General features: G+C 46.2%; 1 protein-coding gene across 2 annotated transcripts in view; it reads left to right on the plus strand.

Moving 5' to 3' along the window:
* The first annotated feature begins 6,677 nt into the window (after window positions 1-6,677).
* LOC144149737 (lactosylceramide 4-alpha-galactosyltransferase-like) overlaps window positions 6,678-26,259 on the plus strand; it is a 34,792-nt gene continuing 15,210 nt past the window's right edge. The window contains exons 1-3 of one of the 2 annotated variants that reach the window (XM_077681393.1): window positions 6,678-7,035; window positions 9,779-9,841; window positions 17,423-17,499. In XM_077681393.1, coding sequence (XP_077537519.1) covers window positions 7,016-7,035; window positions 9,779-9,841; window positions 17,423-17,499 — 160 coding nt within the window. In that variant the 5' untranslated portion in view covers window positions 6,678-7,015. The remainder of the gene's footprint in view (window positions 7,036-9,778; window positions 9,842-17,422; window positions 17,500-26,259) is intronic. The other variant, XM_077681394.1, reaches the window with a different exon arrangement.

The raw sequence follows: 26,259 nt of genomic DNA on the forward strand, positions 1-26,259 counted from the left end.
TCTACAAACTCTGTTATTTTATCTTTCAATCAGGGACATGGCCATATGCATCTTCCGGTCCCGGCGTTCGGAAAGCGCACTGTTACCTTTGTGTTTAATCAGATGTCATTTGTAGGATTTTATGCAGAGGTAGTCAGTAATTGAGACAGAAGTCAATTTATCAGTGGCCCGAAGATAGCTGAGCTGATCATCACCTTCGTGATCACCTTCTTTCGACATGTTTCCGTTTTCGTATCAGGTGCAGCCATCCAAGGGCAAGTAGACCTTTTCCCGTCGTCTGGAGGACGCCCAATTGCCACCCCCAGAAGTGGACAGATACTGGGCAGTTCAATTATCCGACGCAGTTGAACTCCCGCCGCGAAGACCCCATTAGATGGGCAGACGGCCGTGTGGAGAACGGACCGTACCCCTGAAGCGCCAGAGCACATCGTCGCATTAGGATACAGCCTTGTAAATTTAATTCATAAGTTGATTCTGGAAGGAGCCTCTAGCACCTAACACAATACGCGATATATACCACCACCCACACCGGGGCAGCTATTGCCACGTTTGGTAGGTGGCTTCATACGAGGTGCGAGGTTAGCCAGAACTTCCAAGGTCAAAACAGACCCTGGACGCTCTCGGTTGGTATTCTTATACCGGTCCGCAGGTTTGTTGAACAATCATCGACAATCTGATTACTGTAGCTACCAGCCCCACCTTCTTACAGTGCACGTGATTTTCTATAGACGCTACTGCTAAGCTATCTCGCAGCGTAGGTCAGCCTACCCCATCGCGCGAGGGCCGGCATCACGGTACCAACCCGGGTTTTTGATTGGATCAAGCGCTACGATTGCAGCAATGTGCATTTTACGTAGCGGTGCCGGCGGGGGAGGCCCTAAACGCTGCGGTTTGAGTGGCTCACTTTTTCTAATCATTGCCAACTTTGTGCAAGACAGTATAAAAAACACAACCTCAGTTTGAAAGTGTTCCTTTATGATCTAGCGCTGGATAAGTGTGAGCCGAAAAAAATTCTCATGGTGCTTAGGTATTTATACTCTTGACATGTGTAATAAAAAAGTTGCGAGACAGCTCTTTTCATGTCTCCTTGCGCTCCGTTCCCGTCGAATTGGGCGCTGTTGTTTTTTTTTAAGAGTAACCGTATCAAACCGGCCCGACTTTCAACCCTTTTAGCGGCTAAAAAGGTTTTTGTCACACCATTTTTGTTAGAACTTTATTTCGTCACTTTCAGATGACAAAAGGCACAATACACAAGGTCGCAATTACGAATTCGTCAGTGACTGCGTCTATCACCGGTTGCAACTTGTAGCATCAGTTTCCAGTACCTGCTCAGATTCCAACGCCATCAGTCCCTTCACCAAACAACCAGCCGGATTTTTTGCTGCAGCATAAGATGGAGGATTTGCCACGTAGGCCGGTTCTGCCGGTGAAATTTCGGAAAGAGTGGTTGCGGAAATGCTCTAAGGTTTGGTGGTAACCCGGATCAGCTCAAGAGCATAGGCCCTACAGACGTCTTTCCCGGCGGCGTAGCTGAGCGCTTATGGCGAGTGCTCCTGAGACAGAGTGCGCGAGTTGAGTTTGATCTCGGCCACGGCAGGGGTTTTTCTAGTGGCGGCTATAAACAACAACGAGCCTTGTCATTCTTTCACCGATAGAGATCCCAATATCACTAATAGAAACCTGCACTACGGGGCTACGTATTTCACTCGGCAACCTGTGGTTCGAGCTGGTTGGTACTTCATGGTGAACAACTTTAAGCGGGAAAAAATTCAGGCGTATGAAGTGAAGGACAAGGACAGCTGCAAGGGCCCCTGATACCCAGATGCTGCTAAAGTGCCTTGATCTGCGGCGCACTCCGGTCATTTACGAACGAGAAGTTTACACCGGCGACTTCATTGTTTCTCTGCACGGAGCTGGAATACAAGTTCACAGTGCCGCGTTGTAGGCACAGGTGGTGCTATAAAATGATGTACATAAAAACTATCTCACAGCCATCCTGATCAGCATCATCAGCAGCAGCAGCAGCATATTTTGCTCCTTGTAGGACTAAGACGCGTGCTGTACACTAGCGAGGAAATTTGACACACGCTATTTAAATCGGTTCTTTGTCCCTCAGTTGTCTTATGTCATCCCCCAATCGTGTTGTCCGCCTTCCCTGTTTCGAGTCGTATCCCTGGAATGTACTTCCATGGGCACTCAATGTGGTATAAGTATTTTTAACTATTAATCCAGCCTAATTACACTTACTTTCCTAATTTGAGTTACAATGCCTCCCACACAAGTTTTCCCATAATCTTTCTAGCTTCACATTTTAGCCGGTTGAAATTTCAGGTCAATGGGATCAATTTATTTAACGTGTCACAACGCCTATATATTTCAAGATGTCACTGGTAGTAAGGACAAGTGTAACATAAGAAGTTTGATTGTACAATTCTTAGTAGGGCCAATTTAATAATGAAGGAGCTACGAAAAAATAACCCTCATGACCGTCGAATTTCCTTTTGATCCCGTATTACCGATTTTTATTTAGCGTATAATATATCTCTGCAATCGAAATGCTTTGACGAATTACTCGAAACTTTTGTTTCCAGCACGGCCGGTGGCTTAGGAAAACTACCAAACACTCGCAAGTTGTGGTTTCCTAGTAGCGAAGCGATGGTCCGCCTTATCACCAACCAGTTTTACGCAAGTATATCAAGGTTCTCTTACCCGCAAGCTGGTGGCAGCAGAACTCGTTGGAGAGTATTAAGAACCTTTAGAAGTGGTGCTTCGAGTCACCATCGTCATCATTATTATCACCCTAATCAGGTCTACTGCAGGACGAATATGTGGGTATTGTTCTAGGGAACATGACCGTTCAGACATCCTAGTAAGACATTGCCCTTCTTTTGTTGTGTGTGGTAATATGTCACAAATGTGTCAGCATGGGATTGAAGCAGAAGGAGTGGTTATTTTTGTATTGCTGTTTCCATTTCTAGTGAAATATACCAGACACAACGAATGTTTATTCAGCCACATATGCCCTAAAACAAGCTGAACATACCCCAAAAAATTCGCAGCTTTAACAGTTTGTTACTAAAAGCTTGTGGGTGGGCCGTAACGTTTGCTACTGAGAAACAGAGGGACCTGAATTCAAAACCGCACGTTTACAAACTGCCACGAGCACTTTTTTTTAAATCTGCGAGGCTAAGTGTGACACATAATATAAAATAGGATATAGGCATACCATGATACCCACGCACAGACAAACCGAGAAAAAGAGGCCCTCTCGTAATATGCTACAGACGGTTGTCACAAAAATGACCAGACAGGTGCTTATCCACAGTTTGGCTATACCACCCATTTCATCATTATGTTTTGTATGCATAATGTGATGATTCTTTGCAGAAAATAGGTTGCCAGTGAGCTTCTGTCCTGTCGTTCTAAATGCTCAGCACTTGAAGGGCCCAGCTTGTCTTCGTAGCTCGTACGGGGTCAAGCCCCCAAACAGAAGCTCTGAAAAGAACACCACTTCCCCTGGTCAAGATCGCACCTCTGTGCCTCGCGTTACGAAGCTAATGTCCATCCCGTTGCACCAAAACAACTTTGGAAGTAACGAAATAAGCAAACTGCCCCTTCTGTTTTCTTGAAAGGATACTGAGGATTCCGACAAGCTCAAATAATCCAGACTATTCATCCACCCAACAACGCTCATTGCTACATCATTGCGCAGCAACACACAAAAAGTCTTGCACAATTTTTTTAGGCCTGATCAGTGACTTCAGTCTTCCAATATTCTCATTACGGTATGTGTAGTCACTGTTCTGACTGCTAATAATGGGTTGCTCCCTAAGACAAGTCACAGAGCCCCTGCCACATCACATTAACGAACAGAACGCAGATAATTTGAAATCGACTCCATGAAGCATTACTCTTTTGTGATGAATGAAAAGCCCCCATCGACCAAAATTGCAGCAAGATGTGGAATCCTGAACTTTTCGATTGAAAAAGTTGTATGTCATCTTCATGGTCACAGTAAAATGCAAAGCTTCTTTGGCCTAGTTGCCTGAAAAGAACAGAAAACACAGTATTCTTCAGAAGCAACCACAACTTCTTGTTTTCCTTTTTTTCTCTCTTTTTTTTGCAGAATGCGCACGGCAGCCCACTTTCATTCCTCAAGAGCAACGCACTGCTACTGCCCTAAGAACTGGCATCTCAAGCTTGTGTGAAAACTGACAAGGTTGTTCAATTTAAATCAGCAGCAGTAGTAAACAAAAAATATTTTACACCCTAGATGGTTAGAATGTTAATTACCTCACCGGATTACCCTCACTAGTTTATAGAGTGTCTGATTACAGCCGATATGAGAGAATACAGCCAGTGGCCCATAAACATTCCATGCCGGTGCAGTCTATGCCTGTAAAACAATAAAAACGTTAATACATACCAAGTTGTACTTAAGTGTGCGTGACTTTTGCAGAAAATACATATTCTACATGATTCCATTCGACTCCCGTTAACTCATCTCTTCCACACTTGGAGGACTGCAAGCTCTGCTCGAATAAACCAAGTTAACTCAATGGTCGGCACTGAATCATGCATAAGTTCTTTAGCGAAGGCACCAGTCTTTAGATTCGGTTAAAGCATCCGACTAGAATCCGATACCAAGGACAACAAGTCAATTTAGCGGCTTAGTGCGAAATTTTCCAATCAAGGCGGTTGCTTAGTTAAGTCTCACAGGATGTTTACTTTTAGCTCCGTTGTACAACATGCATAGGTCAGAAAGTGGCTTAACTGCCAGGTGGCGGTAAGATTACCGATAACGTGAGGTTAAGTACAGAAATATTTTTTATTCTATGGCAATATATGAATGTGTGCCCCTACCTTTATGTGTGGCTGAATTATGCAACACGTAGAAGTAATGAAAGCCAACTAAGATAAAACACGAGAATAAAACTGACTCCTTTTACATATTATTGCAACTGAATTGTAAATTGACACAATATTTGTTTCAAATAATTCAAAGTGATTATAATGTGACATCAATCACCATTGTGATATCGAACAAACCCAAAACAGGTATAGCAGGGAGCAAAAAAATTACGCCCATCTTCCTGCGAGGGAACCCTGCTGTGATGCGACGCATCGGGGGGGTTCAATTGGCGTTTCCATTGGGTTGATTCTCTAAATCGCGTGAAACGTGTTGTGAACGCGTATGATGCATTCCATCACATGCGGGTGTTCTCCTACGCGGGAAGATGGGCGTAATTTTACTTTTCATGCACATGCATACGCCACATGAGAAGCGAAGCACAAGCAAAGTCAAGCGCAGTTAAGCGAACGCACTTGACTGAACCAGTGCAGCCCGCTCACCGCTTTATATTCAGCACTTGAACGAGAGCAGACGAACGGAGGAGAGTTGCGCATGCGCAGCGAGAGCAAATGCGAGAGAGAAGCGTCACCGAAGCGCGCGCAGCTGTTATGATAATGAGAGAGAGAGCGCGCGTTGCACACAGCTGTTGGCGAGAAGAACGGAGGAGAGTTTGCGCATGCGCAGATGGTGTGCGGATGCCGCGACAACGACGCTCGAGGGACATACCCGAGAGCAAGAGTCGCGTCGCATCTAAAAAAAACTGGCGTTATTTCGGAACCAGACACAATGACAGAGGATGTACCAAACTACCTGAATTCATTGCTAATGCATAGTGACATAGGAGACTGTTTAAATTCTAAGCCGATTTTCATCCATTTCGCTGGAGGTGATGAACCACCGACACTTCTTCCTGTCGATACTACAGATATTGGCGAGCCGAGCGTCCAGACCTCGAATATACGGCGTTTCCGTTTTTGGTCACAATCCGAAATAGAACATCCATCAGGGCGACGTCGCCCACTACACAACTGACACAGCTCGAGAGCACACGATACAGTGCACAACCTAAAATCTGTTAACACGTAAGCGAGCACGCGTCACGCATTTTTTTTCGAACGCGCTTTCCTCTAGATTCTAGTCATAGGCAAGTGATCTGCTTCTACGCCCATATTGCACCATCAACACGAGCCTAAAGGCAACAAACAAAACGCCGAAAGTGTACTTATTGCCCTGTTTCTTCCGACTGGTATTTTTTCTGCAGTTTGCACTCTCACCAGATCAATATTCATGAGGCTACGGCGAAGCTCGATCACAGACAGAACAATGGTAGTTGAAACTGTACGACTCAGCTGTAGCAGTGGATGGAAGCCGCAGCAAGGCGCTTGGAGTTCTCTGACAGCCCTGGTGCGCACGAGCACTGCCCTTTTCCCATTTTTGCCCGGCTAGAGAGGCAGCTCATCTTGAGCGATATGCGATGCGGTTCCTCGGTCACACCCGACGTTTACATGCACATAGCGACGATCTCGGCATTTTGATCGCTCCGATCTTTGACGGGCCCGATCAAGATAAAGTCGTCAGCTGAAATCCTGCGCTCATCCTTGCCAAAATAACGGAGATAAACATAGCACGGTCCCCATTGGGTTATCGTCTAAGGCGCGTTTGCAGTGCAAATGTCATGCGCTTTCGCACCGTTCGCTCCAACAGCGTTTACTTTAACTAAATAAACAGCTTTTTCTTTCTTTCTGCTGTCAGCTAATATCGCCACATGTCTCCACTAAAGAGTGTGGTGAGGAAAAGAAAATCTTATCCAGTACAAGTCAACAGCTTATCTTTTGCGCATACTCCACAGGCAGAGATTGCGATAACGCTCAAAGCCAAGTAAGATACTGGGGCGCATTGGGGTTCGGCTCGCTGCCCAATGGCCTGAAGGCAACAAGGAACGTAGAGTGCGCCTGAAGGGGCCAAGTGGTGTAAACGAAGCGAGTGCGGCACAGCCGTAACGTTGCCACATGTTTCGCTCGAAGGCAGCGGTCGTGTGTCGTATATCACCCCCGTAAGACAATCGGAAGGATACGAAGCGTGCATATCGGAAGAAAGAACAAGTCCCTCATTTCCGATTGTTCAACGAAAGCGCACGAAAGCAGTCTTCTGGCGACAGCGGCCATGCAAGGTGGAGTAAAAAGGTGAGGGCTGCTGGGGAGCCACACCCGGAGGTTTTTTTGTGCCGGATGTTGGTTAGCTGTAGAGCAAGGGGTAATGTTAGGCAAAGCAAAAAGTAAGCGCTTCCGCGAGCATCTTTCCGGGGCGTCACAGTACTTTCTCCAGAAATCATTAAGGATTTGTTGAGTGCAAAGTATCCGCGCGCAGCTAAGATTGAAGGCAAAGGCATGCATTGTGAGCAGTTCCAAACTCAACACTTTGCTCTACCAGGTTGCAGAGCAAAAGAAATAGGGCGCTTAAAGATATGGACATTAACTTCGACAGCAAATTGCACTACATCAATTTACAGTTCTGCAAAGTACTTTACATTTTTATGCGCATGTCGTTTGCGTCATGCTAGATATCGCTTTCCTATAATGGAGATTTAAGGTTTCAGAAGGGTCACTTTTTGAGCAGGGAAGCAGTGGACATCACTTCTCCTTTTTATTCCCTCTGGTGTACAAAACCTTGGCATGGTGTGCGCCATTTCGTGTTTATATTATGTAAGCGGTCGTACGGGATCACTGGTTTTGCTAGAGGTTTTGAACTTGCAAAGCTTTCCGATCCGAATAAGCCAGCCCAATTATACTCCACGGGAAACCGGTTCAACTGCTGGTTGTTTAGCAGTACTTAGATTCAAAAGTAAAGTTGAACGGCCCATGTCTACGAACTTCTTCCCAACGACGTACAAAATGGGTGGGGTCTAAACTAAAGCGGAATCGTCCACTTCAGCGTGGCTCATATGTAGGCCAACTGTGGCGTTGGTGTGTCGTGTACCAAATTTTATTTTGCGCCAGAACGTGGTAAGACCGCATTTTGGTTACCTCGCGCAATACCGGAGCTAAAGGGACTGCGCGTGGTTTATCTTGCCAGAGCTACGTAGCAGAGATAAACAGTCCGTCGAGGACTTTGGAATGATGGGGTAATTAACACGAGGCCCTCGACACAAGCTTATCACTGAATCCGGCGCCATGATAATTGCCGGTGACTGTCGTCTGGAAAGCTGTTTTAATCAGCGGCTTTTATTGCGCATGTGTATAAAATACACTCGAAGTTTTCATTTTCCGACTGTTCATGCGTGCGAATAACGTAGTGCGAAGAGTAGCTTCATGAATTGTTAGAGTATCCTCGCAACATTCTAAAAAGTTGAGTTTTATAGTTCTGCAATATAATATAACTGAAAGCGGGCTGATTTTGCGCGTTGGTAAAGAGGCGCTGGCAAGGAAGCGCTACTAACTACACCAGTTGTCACCCATGCTTATCTGCGGGAGTAGTCAGCAGCACCGTGTTCCCTGCAAGAAATAGTTTTGCTTTATGCTGATAGGAATGATGCTATCATGGTTGCCATTTGAAAATCCCTGACATTTTAGTAACGTGAACGCAGTTGAATCTGCGTTCTGCCTTCACCAGTTCACCGTAGTGACCAATGGTTGCACGGAACTAGTTACGCTGTACCTATTGTGGCAAATTCTATTATTGCGGAAACTCGCACTAGCATCCTTTTACTGCGCAAGTGTAATTATTTTTATCAGTTCGGTTCAGTTTTTATCAGTTAGGCCGAAACCTTGCATACAACGACGCTACGAGGGAGGGTTAACACAAGTATTGTTAGGCCCTTTTCGCTGCACAAGCAGCAACGCCATTTTTCATATCCTGGTAATTCAGGCCGTCTTTTCTATTGGGAAAGAGGCCATACTCATCACCGCCTCTGTTCGTAACATTCAATTTATTCAAGCGTCGCCGCCCAGACCGAGATGCCAAGATCCATAATTACCACGAGTGAGCCCACTCGTAGAAGGCTCTTCGTAATCTCACATAAAAGCCAAGACGAAGCAGCAGTTAAAGCGGCGCAACAAGACCCCATTCGCTGTGTTTGTAGCGGACAAATAAGGCTGAAGTAATGAAAAAGGCAAGAAGGAACCGATGCGTTCATTACGGCTGTCTTTCTTTACGCCTTGTCTCAATGTCAGCCCCGTGGAGCGTTGGCAGAGCACGCTGTAGGCAGAGGAGCATAACGTGTCGAGAAAACTCCCCTTCTTTGTGATGGCTAGTGTGCGCAACAAGCACCTTTACTAGGAAAACTGCGGCGCTCAAAGCGGTTCCTGTCTCAAGCAGGTGCCTATACTCACGAGCGCAATTTGTTAGCCGGAAGCCCATCCGGGTGAGTCTTGTGGAATCAGAGTGGGCGCTTAGGAAGGAACAGATATAGTAGCACTCTCGATAAAAAACATTGGTGCGCACTGAAGCTCATCGGTGCACCTTTTATGTTTCGATAAGCCGCACCAGTGCGCACCAGAGGTCCTCAACAGAGCGGGGCGACCCGCAAGGAGTGGTTTTGAGTTGCCCCAACCCTGAGTGGGTTTGGCATTTCCGGTTTAAGACATTTCAGAAGCGGAAGTTTCTGTGCGGCCATTTCGGTATGTATACACACATTTGGCCCCGCAAATTTTTCGGTGAAGGGATTTGTGGGCTTTGTTGCGTGAAAGCTCTGTTTGCGTATATTGTGGGCTGTGGATGACAATTTGCGACACTAATTAATTTTTTTTTCCTTTACTGCCGTGTTTCGAAAAGTTACCGTTACAAAGCTTTTTATGTTTTAGTTGAATGCCCTCTTCAGACCTCTCTTCCTTATCACGTCGCCCACTAATATCACTATTTATCCCCGGTGTTGTAGTAATTTCCTTGCAAGAGGCATTCTAGGTTCTTCTTTTTTTTTTGCTTTTTCAGAGGAGTGCGAGGAGTAGGAAAACATCAAAAAGAGCGGCGTCTTGCCGCGTTGTATATCATCGCGTGATTACCCGCCCAAGGGTTTCATGTGTTCTAGTCTTGTGACTAAGACGTTTTTGGCTCCACATTTGCGGACGTTTGGAAAAGCTTGATAGGGCATGTACCCTCACTGTGCTGGCGCTGCAGAGGCACGCCTTTTTCGAAATTCAGCAGAGACTGCGGTCGCCATAAATTTTGAGGTGATTGCGGAAGTCTCGGCCGATAGGCCTTTCAAGCTGCATATTGGCAGACTTTAGGACTGCACAGATCAAAATATTTCACTGGTACCTTCTCCTAAAAGGCTCTTTCCGGCTAGAACCATGACTCCGATGACCAAATTGGCACATTTTTTTCTGTGATGGCCAGTTTCCTGGCAATCATTCGTTTTCGGTGTTGGTAACGACTTCCTGTGCAAAAGTTGACCCTTCATAGACACTGGAATTACCGGGCCCTATTTTGATGCCCTCGCAGGTGTTTCTAACACTGTACACTGTCTTTTACAATGACATGCACCGGAGTTGCTATTTATATTACAGATGCAAAATGAAAACGGAGCGTAACAACAAAAAATACCGCGCCATCTCCACTAACGTGAAACCTGGGGAGGGACGAAGCACGGAGTGCATAAATGTATACTTGACGCCCTGGCGGTTTTGCCAACGGACATGAAATCGTTGGGGGTACAGGTATACTGCTTAGCTGTAAAAGTGTCTAGTGTTTGAAGCACGAAGGTCTCTATCACGAGGCGTAAAGGAGTGTCCCGGTGTTTTTTTAGTACGCATTACATTCTAGCGCGAGGCGTAATCAAGTTTTCCGGTGTTTAGTACCGTGACGGCATTAGACGAACGACAATTACGACGACGATGACAGGAGACGCCAACAGCCCCTAATGGGCTTCGGCCCTAATAAAACCTGCGACTTGCTTGAAATGAGTGAACGTGGCTCCAAGAAGGGCGAGTAAAGAAAGGGAGAGGGAAACTGTTGCGCGTGTTCCTCTCTACGGAACATGATGACGCAACGTGACGCTGCAGCTTGTTTCTGTCCTCGCTTCACAATCACCTTCAAATTGGTCGCGACAACGGGTCGCGACTGTACACCCGCCCAATTTTTTTACCTATATCACGGGAGCGTCGACCGTTCGGTCGATCAGTGCCATGTGATCGAGTGATTTGGCAAACTCGGCGAGAGTAGCCGCATGCGCAGATAGCAAAGGCCGCTGCTGCCGTCGTCTGCTAGGCTGTTCCAAGAGCAGACGGCCACCCTCGATTTTCGTTATTTTCTTATCACACTGCCTGCCATACTCGAATTTTTTTTTCAAGACCAGGCACGTGGCGCCAACAGAAAACAGAGTAATCAGCGTTTCCGAACGTACCTTGTGCTCGGCAATGCTAATTTCTCTGTTTTCAATTGGCGCCACGTGCCTGGTCTTGAAAAATTTCCAGTATCGCAGGTAGTGTGATAAGAAAACAACAAATATCGTTGGCTGCTGTCTGCCCTTGGAACAGCCTAGCAGATGACGGCAGCTGCAGCCTTAGCACAGTGCGTATGCGGCTACTTTCGCCCAGCTTGCCGTATCACTCCATCTCGGGGCGCTGATCGACGGAACGGTCGACGCTCCCGTGATATTGGTAAAAAATTTGGCGAGTGCACATAATTGAATTTGCAAACAGGATCCCTATTCTCGACGCCCTAAATTCACCGTGAACTGTGAATTCACCGGAGGTCTTTTGTGAGTGGATTTCAGTTTTGGTCACATGCTTCCGGTTGACGAAGCGGTTGCGTGTGCTTTCGACATTTTGACGTTTGTTGAAGTTAAGTCATCAGTTCTAAATTTGCCCTTTTTATTCCAACTTATAGCGCATAATTCTTTGCCTGCCATACAAAACAAGGCGAATTGCAGCGGACATGACAACGTAGGCCTTACCTTGCTATTCAACAAAAGTACGGCTTGCATGTCACGCCCTCTTTGTGATTGTCTGAGAAGCCATGACGTAATGTACACAGTAGGCGGGAACGTTAACGTCACACATTCACAACCTCATGCGGCATAAAAGTGACGTGATAAGTAACAGCTTGAAAATGGAGGCTGCCATTGCATGAAATAGGGCAAAAAATTTCACAGATCTTCGGCGCCGTGAATTTCCCGTGAATTTGGAACAGTGACGTTGCGCACTACTTGAGGTTTAAGACTGTTTTCTAGCTAAACAAGTAATAGCATTGACTGTTTCCAAGTCAGCGATAACGGCGCATAAAAATCTACGGAAGCTTGCGCATAGCCAGCTTTCCCGCTCCAAATTCTAACCTCGCAGGAACCTAGGAACTTTACTTCAGGAAAGTGATATTTGGCACAAAGCAAGACTTCAACGGGAAGATAGAAACACTAGAAGAACTCTTCAGGATTCGGAATAGTTTGTGTGTAATTCGCGATCAAATTTTACTCCCCACGCATTTCTATGGGATAGTTTCCATGGCTCAGGAACCTAGCCGCAAAACGTGCGAGACTTGAAACTGTGCGCAAATCAAGTTTTCACCCCCAATATTAGCAGCGCGAAAGGACTTTACATTACGCTAAATAAATACAGATTAATCGCTGTTGAACGGACTGCCATGAGCGGGAAAGCTGCACATGACTTGAATCTCAAAGCTGTTGTGGGTGAGCATTGACAGACACGTAGTTTGAATAGCACGCATGCCTTTAGGATCGCGTGCTCTTCGTCGACCATGCGAACTATCCGTGGCCTGGCCATGCCGAGAACTACTAAGACGCTGCACTGGAAGGGCTCTCCTACGATACTGAGCGCATGCGCGCAAGCTCCTCTCATGTGTTAAGGTGGCGACTATCTCGTGCCTTTCCGTTTCAGAGTGGAGCTGCGCGACGCCTACGCGATAACGTTCCCCCCGGGGAGTTTTCGGCGCGCACGAACCCTCAACCTACTGCCAGTGATTGATGATTGATTGTGGGGGTTTAACGCGCCGACGCAACGCAGGCGATGAGGCGCGCCGTAGTGGAGGGCTCCGGATTAATTTTGACCACCTGGGGATCTTTATCGTGCGCCGAAATCTCGTACACACGGGCGTTTTTGCTTTTCGCCTCCACATGGCATTTCTCCACAATCCTTCACGTAAGCTGCTGGGTCACATGACCGAATTAAAGAGAAGAAAGAACAAACAAAACAATGTTTTATTCATTACTGCGCTGATTGAAGTCGAGCTCGACGAATGGGTGAATCGGCGGCATCGGTACGCTCCGCCGTTATCGGGCGTAGCATTTCGCTGTCCTTATACCACGTAAATACAACCGATGGTCGCGGCTGTCTTTTGTTGTCATTACGCTATAACATTTTAACGAGCAGCAGACGTTACCATGGCGGCGGTGACGGCCGGGAAGGTGATAACGCAAGAAAGCTTGCGTTGAAGCAGGGAGTTCAACTATATTACTAAAAGAGATCTAAATAAATAAATAGATACTGTAAAAAAGATTGTGGCATTTTCGTCCGCTCAACATCCGACTTTCACTCGATTTCGGATCAGCTTTACTTTATTGCCTTTAAGTGCTGACGCCAATTTTAGCCAGAATATATGTCTCCCCCTTGCGAGCCTCAGCCGCCCTCCTATTTTTTGTAATAGGCGCCGAGGGTTTTATATCAATTATACGCTATATTTGATAGCTGGGTTGAGATCTTTATGCGCTAAGCGTGAAATCACGCTCCATGTCATCATACCTATACGTGTATCACGTCACTGATTGCTTACGCAAAAATGGCAAATTCCCTGTAAATTTATGCAGTCAAAAATACGGCCCCAGGGCACCGACCGCAATAAATGCCGGGTCGACAACTCGACATTTTATGACCGAAATCAAAATGAACATCCATGCCTTTTGAACTAACACAGTGTGTTCTTTTTGTGCGCGTGCATGTGTGCGTTTGTGTTTGGGTACTTGTGCGGGTGCGCCTTCATGTGTGCGTGTGCGGAAGGGGGGTTGGGACAGGGTTCAGAGGAGCACTTCTAAAAACAGCAGCTAATGGCGACATTGCGTGGAGCAGCGTCATTTGCTGGCCAAGCGGCCTTGTTTTTTCCGTATAACGTTATTGGAACGTCTTCAGCGGAACATATCTTTCTTGCAATGTGCGGAAAGACGGAGAGGAAGTTCACATGTGCAGAGAAGCTAGCGTAGCAAAAACATGACTTTCTTTTTCGGTATACAGCCGATCACGTCGGAACTGGTGCGCCAGCATGATCGACACAAAATACAATAAAGACAGCGAAACAAATTACTCACCAGACAAAGAGAAATTTTATTACTCCATGCTACCCCTGTTTCTTCTGTCTTCTTATTACCTTCTTTGGTGGGGCGGAGAGGTGTTTTGTAAGAAGGAACACAACTTGCAGTTGTGTTCCTACATTCCAACATAACTTGCTGACCCCATACAACTTTTGGGTATGTCTCCTGTCATTTGCCACGTGTCCTTCAGGGAAATCACCAAAAGGGGGCGTGCACCAAGAGGATTACTCTTGCAATCATTCTTACACTTTTAACAAAGGTATCCCTAAAGCTACACCGCTTTTTACACGGCAACCTCGAAGACTGTCACTGCTATTTCATGCCCTACACATAATCATCATTCCACATATAGCAGGACACTACACCAACAGCACTCGCTCATGGCTGATTTGCATGGCATTTCAGAAAATTTCGTAGCAGAAACAAATGCGCAACAGTTCATTATCTTTGTACTGGACATAAGCGAACGTTGTTGGAGTACCCGCCGCGGTGGCTCAGTGGCTAAGGCGTTGCGCTGCTGAGCACGAGGTCGCGGGTTCGATTCCCGACCGCGGCGGCCGCTTTTCTGATGGAGGCGAAAAGCAAAAACGCCCGTTTATACGAGATTTCGTCGCACGATAAAGATCCCCAGGTGGTCAAAATTAATCCCGAGCCCTCCACTATGGCGCGCCTCATCGCCTGCGTTGCGTCGGTGCGTTAAACCCCACAATCAATCAATCAACGTTGTTGGAGTATTGCATTAGGGAAAATCAAGTAGAAACGTGGTATTTACCAGATTCATAAAGAGAAGTAATCTGCCTACGCTGTTCAATTCAGATTTTTTGTGCGTTGCTTGTCTAAGCAATGCAGTGCTCTGGGCAAAAAATCTAGGGATCGGGACACTGTTGGTACACAATGCTGGTGCCTACTTTTTGCAACCTCTATTATGAATACATAAACCATTCATGAAAAGTGACTCGGACACCCCTGGCAGCCAATATAAGACACACGAATAGAGAAACTGCACATTTTAAAAGCCCAGATAGGTATGCACCTAACAAACAATCGAAAACAATCTCACAAGTCTCCACATGTGCGTTGCCGGTAGGTCATTGATTTCCCGTACAGACGCTGTATTTAAATGGAACCGTAAACCCATAATACAGTAAGTACAGACAACGGCTCTGGGGTCCTCTATGTTGTAGCCTAACGTTTTGATATTGAGCCTGCGTCAATAACAAATGAAACAGTTGCTTCATATTTACAGATACCAAATACCCGCATCCTGTTTTCTTTATAGCGGATGAACCTATAAGTAGTTGAGAGCACGTTTCCCACATTAGCAAGGGTTTTGTGATAATTTCAACCACAGCAGGGAAGGTGCGCGGGATATCAACTTTTAGTCAAGAGTTCGCCGAAAGTTCTTCTGGTCAGGTATCAATATCAACTGGCAATTACTACCAATACCAGAAGCTTTTCGAACAGTTTCAAAGCATTTTCGAATAAGCAACTGTTTCTTTTTCTTGGAGCTCCGTGCTGCAGTACTAAGCGGCAATTACTATCCATATCAGCCGCCTTAGAGACACATTGAAAGCCTTCTGAAGAGAACACCTTCCAAACAACCTGAATGCATTCCTGAAAAAAAAAAACCATCACTGTCTGTTGGAGCTCGCTCTACTGCAGTAATAGGCTGCAATTGATGGCATTGCCAGCTACCTGTCGAACACTTCCAAAGCATTCCGGTAAAAAAATTCTCACTTTTTTGTTGAGCTCTCTGCTGCAGTAATGCGCCGGAATTAAGCCCAGCCGCCATTGAAATCGTGGGAAAGCATTCCCCAAAGAACACTCCTCACTTTTTGTTGGAGCTCTCTGCCGCGCTAATAAGCAGCAGTAATTAGCAATGCTAGTATTCTTTCTAACAATTGGCAAACATTGCCGAATAAAACATTTCTCATTTTCCCATCGAGCGCTCGGCTGCAGCAATAAGTGGCAATTAATAGCAAGCCCCGCCTGATGTCAAACAATTTGAAAGCATTACTGAAAAAAACCATCGACTTTCAGTGTTGTAGCTTTCTGCGGAAGTAATAAGCAGAAATTACTAGCAATACCATCAGACCTTAAACGACTATCTAACCACTCCTTAAAAGACATCTCTCACATTTTGGTGTACATATCTGAGCCACTAATAACCGCCAATTACTAGCAATGCCAGCAGTCTTTGAAACACTTTAAAAGCATTCCAAAAAAAAACACCCCTTACGTTTTGCTGGTGCTCTCTGTTGCAGTTATGGGCGGCACTTACTACCAATGCCACACTCATTGCAAACAATTCGAAAGCATTTCCGAAAAAATCACCCACTTTTTGCTGGAGCTCCCTGGTTCACCAAGAGGTGTCAAATTAGCATTGTCAGCCTCTTTTGAAACTATTTGAAAGCATTCCCTGAAAAATACATCTCACTTTTTGTTCCAGCTCTCTCTCTCTGCCGCACTAATAGGCGGCAATTTTTAGCAATGCCAGACATTTTTTTTTTAAGCAATTTCAAAGCATACGCGAAAAAAACTGATTTTTGTTGGATCTCTCTCTGCAGCAGTATTTATTAATTGGCAATAGATTTTTAGAACAGTCCCGAAAAAACCACTCACTTTTTGCTGGAGCTCCCGGCTGGTAGCAATTATTAGCAATGCCAGCTCCCATTCAAACAATTTTACAGCATTCCAAAAAAAATCCTGTCAATTTTTGTTGGATCTCACTTGCAGTAATAGGCGACAATTATTAGGAATTTTTTGTTGGAGCTGTCTCGGCTGCAGTAATGGGCATCAATTACTAGCAATGACAGCAACCTGATGAACACTTTCAAAGCATTCCCGTAGAAAAATTTATTGCTTTTTGTTGAGCTCCCTGTTGCACTAATAAGCGGCAATTACTAGCAATGTCAGCCTCCTTTCAAACACTTTAAGAACATTCCCGTAAAAGAAAAGGTACTATTGTTAGAGCGCTCCTTTATGCAGTAATTAGCAGCTATTCATAGCACTGCCAGCCGCGGATAATTACTGCATGAATGCGGTTCAACCAAAAGTGATGTCTTTCTTTTTTTTTCGGGTATACTTATAAAGAGTTTGAAAGAGGCTGGCGTTGCTAGTAATGGCCGCTTGTTACTGCAGTAGAGAGATCTCTAAGAAAAAGTGGCCAAAAATAGCGAGAAAGTAAATGATAAAACTTTCAATCTCCCCTTGTGTATTTACGAAGCAGTCCGCCACTGCACGCGATGGCAGAATTTTTGTCCTTTGCGGCCATTTTCATTAAAACTGGCACCGGGATTATTTCCTTTTTCAAACCGCAGGTTCATCCTGACCCTGACGCTATCGCTGTTTGTCTTCTCCTGCTACTTCAGAGTGAAGGACCACGCCTGGCCAATAGGTACACCTTTCTTCGGGGAGCCTTTAAGAGGAGGAATCAACGTTTATTTTACAGATTTAGAGGAGATGGGTGGCCGCCTTAGTCCAGGTAGCCACGTGCTTTCGCTGCGCGGGTGGCCCAATGGATCAGCTTTTGCTGGTCCTGCGGGTAGGAAATAACCAATTTTTATTCTTGTAGGCAGCGGCGTCCTCTCGCCCTCCTTCTTCATGAGTGAGCTAGGAGAATTACTTCGTTATCATTGCCATCACCATATTTATGGTATACAACGAATACCGGCCCGGTGGAAATTTAACCCTCCCAAGGAGCGATGTACGCGACAGCTCTTTTCCCTGAATGTTCTTACGTCACCACAGTATCGGGTTAATCATACCCCCTGCTTTTATTCATCTCTCCAGGTAGCCACTCTGTCGTCCTGGTGGTCCACCCGTTGTCCTTTGTGCCGTGTCTAGAGTGCCGTCTGACGCTTTTATAAGCACTCCACTATGACGGTGTGCACCGGCGTTTTGTAAACAAACTTTCGTGTGTGGAACTGCATCGCTGTATATAATGTAAAGCTAGGTGACCTAACCTAAGCATAACAACATTACCTAATGCACACAAAGCACTCATTTAAAACACCAATACTAACAGAAGCCATAAAATAATTTATGTTAACATGAAAAAAACCTGGGCAACAACGGGTCTTGAGCCACCAAACTTAGGACAAAGAAGCTAAAACGAATCCTCTACACTAAAAAGCCAGACGTTTTGGCAAGTGCTAGCCTATGGTTAAATTTCGCCTCCTTTTTCTTCGTGAATGATGAAAACGAAATAATGAAGTTCTTTTGAAGCTCGAGCCGAGAGGAGGATCTCGACTCACTCCGATGACCGACGTCCGATGCTTAAAGCAGGTGAGGGATGAGGACTGCCTTTCTTGCTGGATATATGCTTATTTACACATTTTACAATACTACAGTATTTTACAATTTTACAATTTTACAATTTTACAGTATTTACAGCAGGGCAGAATGACGGTTACACCGTCACTCTGCCCGCAGCATCCTGTTCGGCCAAGATCTATACTGAACTAGATCCCTATCCACTGGCCGATCGACTGACCCCGGACAAAACCCAGCACTCTGGTTTTTATCCCCCCAAAAAAACACGCCTCCAAAGGGGGCATTCAAGGAAAAGCAAAAACCTTTAATATGATTCATATGGAGCACAGATTGCCCACAAGAACCAACCAATCCTAAACAAGTTCCCACCTGCGGTCACATGACCCAACACTCTCTCATGCAACTCCTAGTACGTTTCCCGCGTACGTTATTGCAAGAGACAAGTAAATACAAGACATCTGCCACCTAGAGTCACTAACCGCGCGGAGTGGTCTAACCATTACGTCAAGCGAGCAGCACATGCACAAACTCAAAGTCGAACGCTTAGAGCGGTCTTCGCGCGGCTAACATCTTACAGTGTCCTCGCCTTGCCGCCGCGTATTTGTCCGCGCGTGCTCGCCGGCACAATGAGGGAGTCGTGGCTAATCCCCTCCCCAGACTGAGGGACGCCGCAGCCCGCCGCCTGACTCGCGAGAAGAGCTGCTCTAAACCCAGGCGAGCATTCTCGAGGCGAATGACCCATCAACGAACAGCACCTACGCCGGCTTCCCAAATCCTCCAATGCTACGCCGCGTGCCTTTTCGACACTAAGTGACGGCCTCCTTTCGCTTCCCGTCAGCTCGTCAACCTTGACGAAGGAGCGAGCGAGGGCGGAAGAGGTCGCCAGAAGGTGCCAGCCTATGGCCACCACAGGACCATCAGCCTAGGCCAAGGAGAAGACGTCCACGACGGGGCGGGCCTTCAGCCCGTTACCTGCCACCACCATTTGGACTTTGATTCTCCTTGAGACACTTCCCCAAAATAAAGTTTATCTCTCTCTCCCTCTCCCAATGTCGGCAAGCCTTAATAGCGGCGTGCGCACTTTCCGAGAGGGAACCCCGCGCCGGAACTGTTCTCCCTGATGTGCACCCATCCGCTGTTCACTGAGCCCGCCCGGTCGAGCTAACCGCATACCAACGCAACAGAGATACTCGGGCTAAGCACCCCCGTCTTTTGCCGTACAAAAGAAACAAACACAAAGCATGCACTTGGCGACCCCCAACTTCGCGTCCCTGCACATGCATGAAAGGAACCCAGCATGGAGGCTACAAGCGGAGGCAACGCCGATACTCTGGCCACCGGCGGCTTTCATTATTTAAATGAGGAGCCTGAACTTAACAGCCTAGTCTTAAATATTCGAATGTCGTCGGACGGCACTCTAGCCATGCCTGCATGGATCAGCTAGAGTGACGTCGGACGGCACTGTAGACACTGCGTTTCCTTTGTACTTCGTGCAAGTGTCAAGGTCCTTTTGTTTACTAAATTTCGGCTGTGACGCCTTCCACCTAAGTTCGCTACCTAATCTAAGATTTTCGTTTCCGGATCCTAAGTGGAACTTCTATCATGGTAACCGAGGGTAGTTGGGCAGACATAAGTTTTCCTTTGAGGTATTTTCGAGTTCCCCAGTTATTTCTCTATAAGCCGTTCAGTGCCTTACGCGTAGGATTTTAGGCGACGCTTGTATTGGCTGACATGCACCATCGGTGATGGCATACGCGGAAACGTTTTGGGACAAAGCAACCGCTATCTAGGCGTTCTAATAACGATCGTGATGATGATGATGGTAAGTGTTTGTAACCTACCCATTCGGTGAGATTGGCCAGGTATGAAGTTTGGACTGTGCCACTATTGAATGGTAGAACGTTTTTTGGCGATCACTGTTCTCAGCTGGCGCGGGCGTGCCCGCAGACGTGTCGCGCTATATCACGCCACATTGCACGTCCGGGCGCTAGCTGTCGTCGGGCATCTCGCCTTCTAGCATGGCATGAGTAAGAGTGGGCTGCCACTGTAGAACGTAAGCGTTTCAGATAATAGCGCAAGGATAATCTGTATATCAAACATTTGCTTTCAAGAAAATCTTATGGAACTGAAAACGTTTTCTTCTGGTAGATAGATGGTTTTCTGTTTCCATTTGGAATGTCAGATTTTGATGTTGGCAAAAATGTTTTCGTTTTGCGTCCGTGGCGTTTTAGTTTTGGTGGTTTTCGTTTTCACTGAGATCATAAGTTCCGCGTGCGCATCCCTGTATCTGGAGGGAGGGAGTTCGTAATTTTTAATACCATAACTTTTAAATAAATAAAGGAGCATAACGTTCGTTACTTTCTAGCGCATAATGAATGTACCCAAGCCCGGGCCGCACTCAACCTTAGTATGGGATCGGACAATATATCCAATGCTAAACTGCGGTTACGCCCGAGGATCGACGAACAAAGATTTCGCTATTGTGATTTTAATCAGAATATATTTCCGAAATTTCCCTTTTCTTGCCTTCTACTTGCTTTATAAACACTCACGTACAGCCTGAAACAACGTTTTTGGCAGCAGAGACTTCATCGATGGCGGCACTACAACATGGAGTTGAAGTCCCCAACAACGTCGGGCTATTTGATGACCTCACTCGAGGCGCCCGCCTTTTCATGTTTCGAAGTGGCTGTCCGATCCAGCGAAAGTTTTTTTTTTCAACCTCTTTCAACTGTTTAGAAGCCTTAGCGGTTGGCCTACGCGCTAATTCTGTTATTTTCACAGGCGGCATCACCGATAAGGGCTCTGGCGACTGTGGTAGTTTACATTTGGTATTATGGTTGCAACTTTCCCAAAAATGCGCATAGCGAGCTTATTTAACTTGCTATACTACCAGAACAACCCCGCGATTACGTGAGTATGGCTTTTAAGGGCAATTCTGTCACGGAAGTAAGCTAGGAGTGTTTTACTTGTCTTGACACCAAACTCGACACGGCCACCCCCACGGCGAAAAGAGAGAAGAACGTTTAGAGCTGTAAACTTATCGGCGCTAGGAAGTTCAAATATGGCATCAAGGTGCTCCAGAACGTTATCAAAGAAGTGTGTAAAAGGGTTTCAACGTACATGGCAGATTTCCTGATGAAATTTCGAAATTTTGCGCAGCTCCGTCTAAACGCGTCCGCCATGACGGAGAACCTTCTTGAAGTTAAGTAAAGGCCGAATACTAGCACCTCTCACCAAAGCTCCACATTAACAAAGAGCTGGAACCACATGGCTAACTAACGCAGCTGGCGCGGCTAAGTAATAAAAAGGACAATATTCGCAAGGCACGGGTTACCGATTTTTGAATGATCTAAAGAGGACCTTCCATAGCATCAGACACTAAATTACAAAGGGGAAAAACTCTAAGTTCGGCGCTACGTCAGAAACACTGTGTCCATACCAGGCTAGGAATACGATGTCCACCCTGTGCGATACAAGTAGCATTGCTAAAGTGTAAATAACTTGAGAACTCTTGGGTGCACAACAAAGAACAACCACTTGCTGTGACCGCCCAAGCAAGGGGTACCTGGCTGTGTAATCGGTTTTCATGTAGAAGATACGAAAATAGTTTTTGCACACCTGTCCTGGTCCTGATGTTGCCTAATTTATTCGCCTAATTTATTCGCAGCCCTGCCAAAAGGTCACCGTTGTTGGCGGTACGCACGACAAACACTTTTTCGGCATAGATTAGTGTTAAAAGAGCGAGTAAAGATGTTAATAAAACTTCAGCGGCTTCGTTCACCGGCTGCCCTCCAAACTGGACATTTTTTCGCAGTTATGCACTTGAGCATAACAGCGGCTTACATTTTCAACGGCCAGACGTCAGTGAACCTCTCATCTGTAAGCCAGCGTCTCATTCAATTACTTCACAACCGCGCGTATGAAGCGCAAAAGCCACAAACGCTGGCTTAGTATTACTTGAGGCGTGCAGGGCAACATCGTCCGCGGAAGATTCTCGCTCTCCCTCTCTCTCGTTTTGGTCTGGCTCTCTCAGGCCAAGCTTTGTATGAAGCAATGGAGTGCTAACTGCTTTGGAAGTAACAATCATCCCGGATACCTAGGAGGCTACAGTAGGGAGATTCAGTAGGGAGATTCAACTATGCTAGATAGGCTCTTGGGGACGCAAACCACATACCCTCACCATTGAAGGATCTGACCACCCGGATGTAGTAGTTGGCTCTCACCTCCCATGAAAAACCAACTCAACTCTCCACCCTCAGTCCCCAGCACTTTAGAGCACCTGTCTACGGCGGCCTCAGAACAGCGGCACAGCAGAGGGTGCTAAGAATCTGTGGGTCCGGATAGGCCGCCATAGGAGTTCGACCCTCGCGACGTTCAAATGACGCCTCCTGTCTAGTGAAGGAAGCTAGCTGTGCTGCATGACGAGCCCTCGGACATCACGGGGGCATTGTAGGGTTAAGCGAAGTTAGAAGGACCGGAGAGGGTTTTATGGAGCTCACTAGCGGGCATATTTTGTGCTACAGTGGACCGCAGAAAAGAAAGTACACGTGGCGGGATTTTTAATAAACAGAGAAGTAACAGAAAACGCGAAGGAGTTTTTAGCACTAGCGAGAGAGTCGCGGCTGTTTTTATCAAGCTAAACAAACAATACAGGATAGTACAGGCCTATGCGCTTACAACCAGCTGCGATGATGAAGCCGTAAGCAGCTTCTACGAGGCAACAACGGCAACAACACCGCTCACGATTGTAAGGGGATACTTTAACTCACAGGTCGGTAATAAGCAAATGGGAGGGAGGTCAGCGGAAAACTTCCGTATAGACAATCGCAACAGTCGAGGAGATGTACTGATGGTATTTGCAGAGAGAAATAACCTGAGGTTCATGAACACCTTCTGTTACAAACGAAACAGAATGAAGAAATAACCTGAGGTGCATTGACACTTTCTTTTACAAACGAAAGAATATGAAATAGACCTGGAAAAGTCCCGATGCTAAAACAAAAAATGAAATTGACTTCTGTTTCATTGACAACCCGGGTATTGCGTATGGCGTAGAGGGGCTAACTAAGATTCGGAGCAGCGGGGATAGGATGATTATATGCAAGCTAAGGCTGAAACTCAATATAGAAACCAGGAAGCTTTTCAAAACTAAAAAACACTGGCTAGAGTCTGTCAGGGCCAGATCGCAGGAGTTTAAAATAACTCTTCCAAACAAATTTACTCTTCTAGATGAGCAGAACGAGGTCAGTGTAGACAAGTAACATCACAACCTAACACCGAGAATCAGTGAATCAACAGCAGCTTTGGGAGAAGCAACGTGTTGGATACAAACTGAAAAAGAAAAGAAAACGAAGGGACTAATTGCCAAACGTAAGAACATAAAAGTTCGGTATATCAGATTCAATTAGCCGAGCTGTCGAAACTGATTAACCGAACGAAACAAACGACATTCGTGCATACAACATGATATTGATCGCGGGAACGCTGAGAGTAGGGGAAGGCTTGAAAGCAACTAAGAGAGAGCTAGGCATCGACAAAGACGGGATGTACGCACTCACACATCAGCAGGGTAACATTACGCACAACTTAGACGAAATTATAAAAGGTAGCCTAACGACTCTGCATCAGGCTGTACGCCAGCGATGTTAGGCCGGGGGAAAGTCCTGATAGTACAAGCTCAAGTTGCGATGTCCCATCAGTAACTAAACAGGAAGCTGGAAAAACTCCCGAATGCATAAATAGAGAAATAGATGCATATGACGATGCCATATCCGTTTATCTTTTGAAAGAGGGGGGAGATGCTGAGCTAGAAAAGCTTTCTGTGCTATTTTCGGATGGCTTGAATATTGAAAAAACGCTAACATTATTGTGCTTCATAAGAAGGGAGGTTGCAGGGACCTCTAATTACAGACACATCAGCCTACTCTTTGTTGTTCACACGCTGCTTACCAAAGTTATCCTAACGGCATAGGTCAAGCGGTCAAGAACCCAAAGAGCAGGCTGGGTTTAGGAAAGGGTACTCAACAGTTGATCACATCCATGTGGTCAATAAAGAGATAGAAAAGTCCTCAAAATACACTAAAGCCCTTTATGTGGCGTTTATAGACTATGATAACGCGTTTGAATCCGTACTCACCACAGCCGTGCTAGAAGCCCTAACATACTAAAGAATAGAGGAGACATATATAAGCAATGAACGGGCAGGATAACCTCCACAAGCAAAGCGATAAATTCCCCATCGGGAAGGGAATAAAACCAGGAGAAACCATCTCGCCAAAAGAATTCACAGCATATATTCAAGGGGTATTTAGGAATCTGAAGTGGGAAAACAGAATTAAGAATTTACGGGGGATTCTTGAGCCTTTCGAGGATTGCGGACGGTGTAGTCTTGTTGAGTGAGACTGCAGAACACCTCCAAACAATGCTTGCGAAACTAGAATAAGAAACTAAGCCACTGGGCTAAAAATAAATATGAATTAATTCTAACTAACGAGGAATAATCATGCCAGAAAACGTCCTCTCCAGCTAAGGAAATGAACGCTAGAAGAAGTGAAAGAATATGACTACCTCGGACGCAGGGGTAGTGCTGACCCTAACCACAGAGAGAAATCCTGCGTATAATAGGTATGGGCTGGGAAGCCCCTCGGCAAGCAGTAGCAAATAACGAAAACTAAGCCACCTCTGTCACTCAAAAGAAAAATCTACAACCAATGCATACTGCCGGTTATGACTATGTGGAATTGAAACTTGGCGCCTCACTAAACAAGTAGAAAGCTAACTTAGGTCAGCTCGACAAGCCGTGGAACGAATAATGTTAGAAGTAGTACTCACGGGCGAAAAACGAGCTACCTGAAATGAAGAACAAACTAGAGTAGGGGATATTATAGTTCAAATTCAGAAAAATAAACGGATTTGGGCTGGCCATGTAGTGAGACGAACGGACAACTGGTTTACATTTAGGTTAACAGAGTGGACATACCTTGGCAAAACTGGGCGCCACTCACACTCAAAGAAAAATATATTTTTCCTCACGCACTCACTCACACTCCCGCTCACTAGTCACCCTCGCCACTCACTCACTCACACTCGCGCTCACCGCTCGACGTCACCACTGGCACTCATTCGTGCTCACGCTCACCACTCGCCATCATTACTCGCACTCACAAACGCCCACCATTCGCCGTCACCATTTGCACTCACTCACGCTCACCATTCGCCGTCACCATTCGCACTCCCTCGCACTCGCGCTCACCACTCGTCCCCTTGCTAGCGCCTGTGTTCAGCAGACCATCCATTAGTCATGAAACCGACAAGTAATAGTGCATTACGGCGTCAGAAGGCCATCCAAATAATATTCCTAAATCAACATGCCACCAGAGGATTAATTCTTGGGTGCCCCTTAGGAACTCAGAGGACGACATATTTCCGAAGCAAGAAGCGATCCCGCCATTAACAACAATCACAACTACCGGCTCCTGCGACGAATAGCCAACGCAATAGGGGCACTCACCGTGGTAAGCCCTACAAATTGCGCGAATAGCGCGATTGTACTAGCGAGTAGTGAGCGGGGCTCACGGCGAGTGGCACTCGCACTCGTGAGTGGTGAACGGGACTCCCCTAGAGTTGTTTTCGCACTCGTGAGTGGTGACTGGGGCTCGCCACGAGTGGCGCTCGAACTCGTGAGTGATGAGCGGGGCTCAGTGCGCGTGGGGCTCGCACTCACTCGCACTCACACTCGCAAGTCCAAAACGAAGGCGAGGCTCGCGCACCATACACTTATGAGTGGTGAGTGGAGGATGTGTGAGCGCACTTGTGAGTGAGCCTGTCGACCTATGAGGGTAGATAACAGGAGACGGGTCTAGATGAAGGGGAAAGCCAT

Source organism: Haemaphysalis longicornis, unplaced genomic scaffold, assembly GCF_048455015.1.
Source record: "Haemaphysalis longicornis isolate Haplotype H1 unplaced genomic scaffold, Haemaphysalis longicornis Haplotype H1 scaffold_8, whole genome shotgun sequence".
In the NCBI taxonomy this organism is placed as follows: Eukaryota; Metazoa; Arthropoda; class Arachnida; order Ixodida; family Ixodidae; genus Haemaphysalis; species Haemaphysalis longicornis.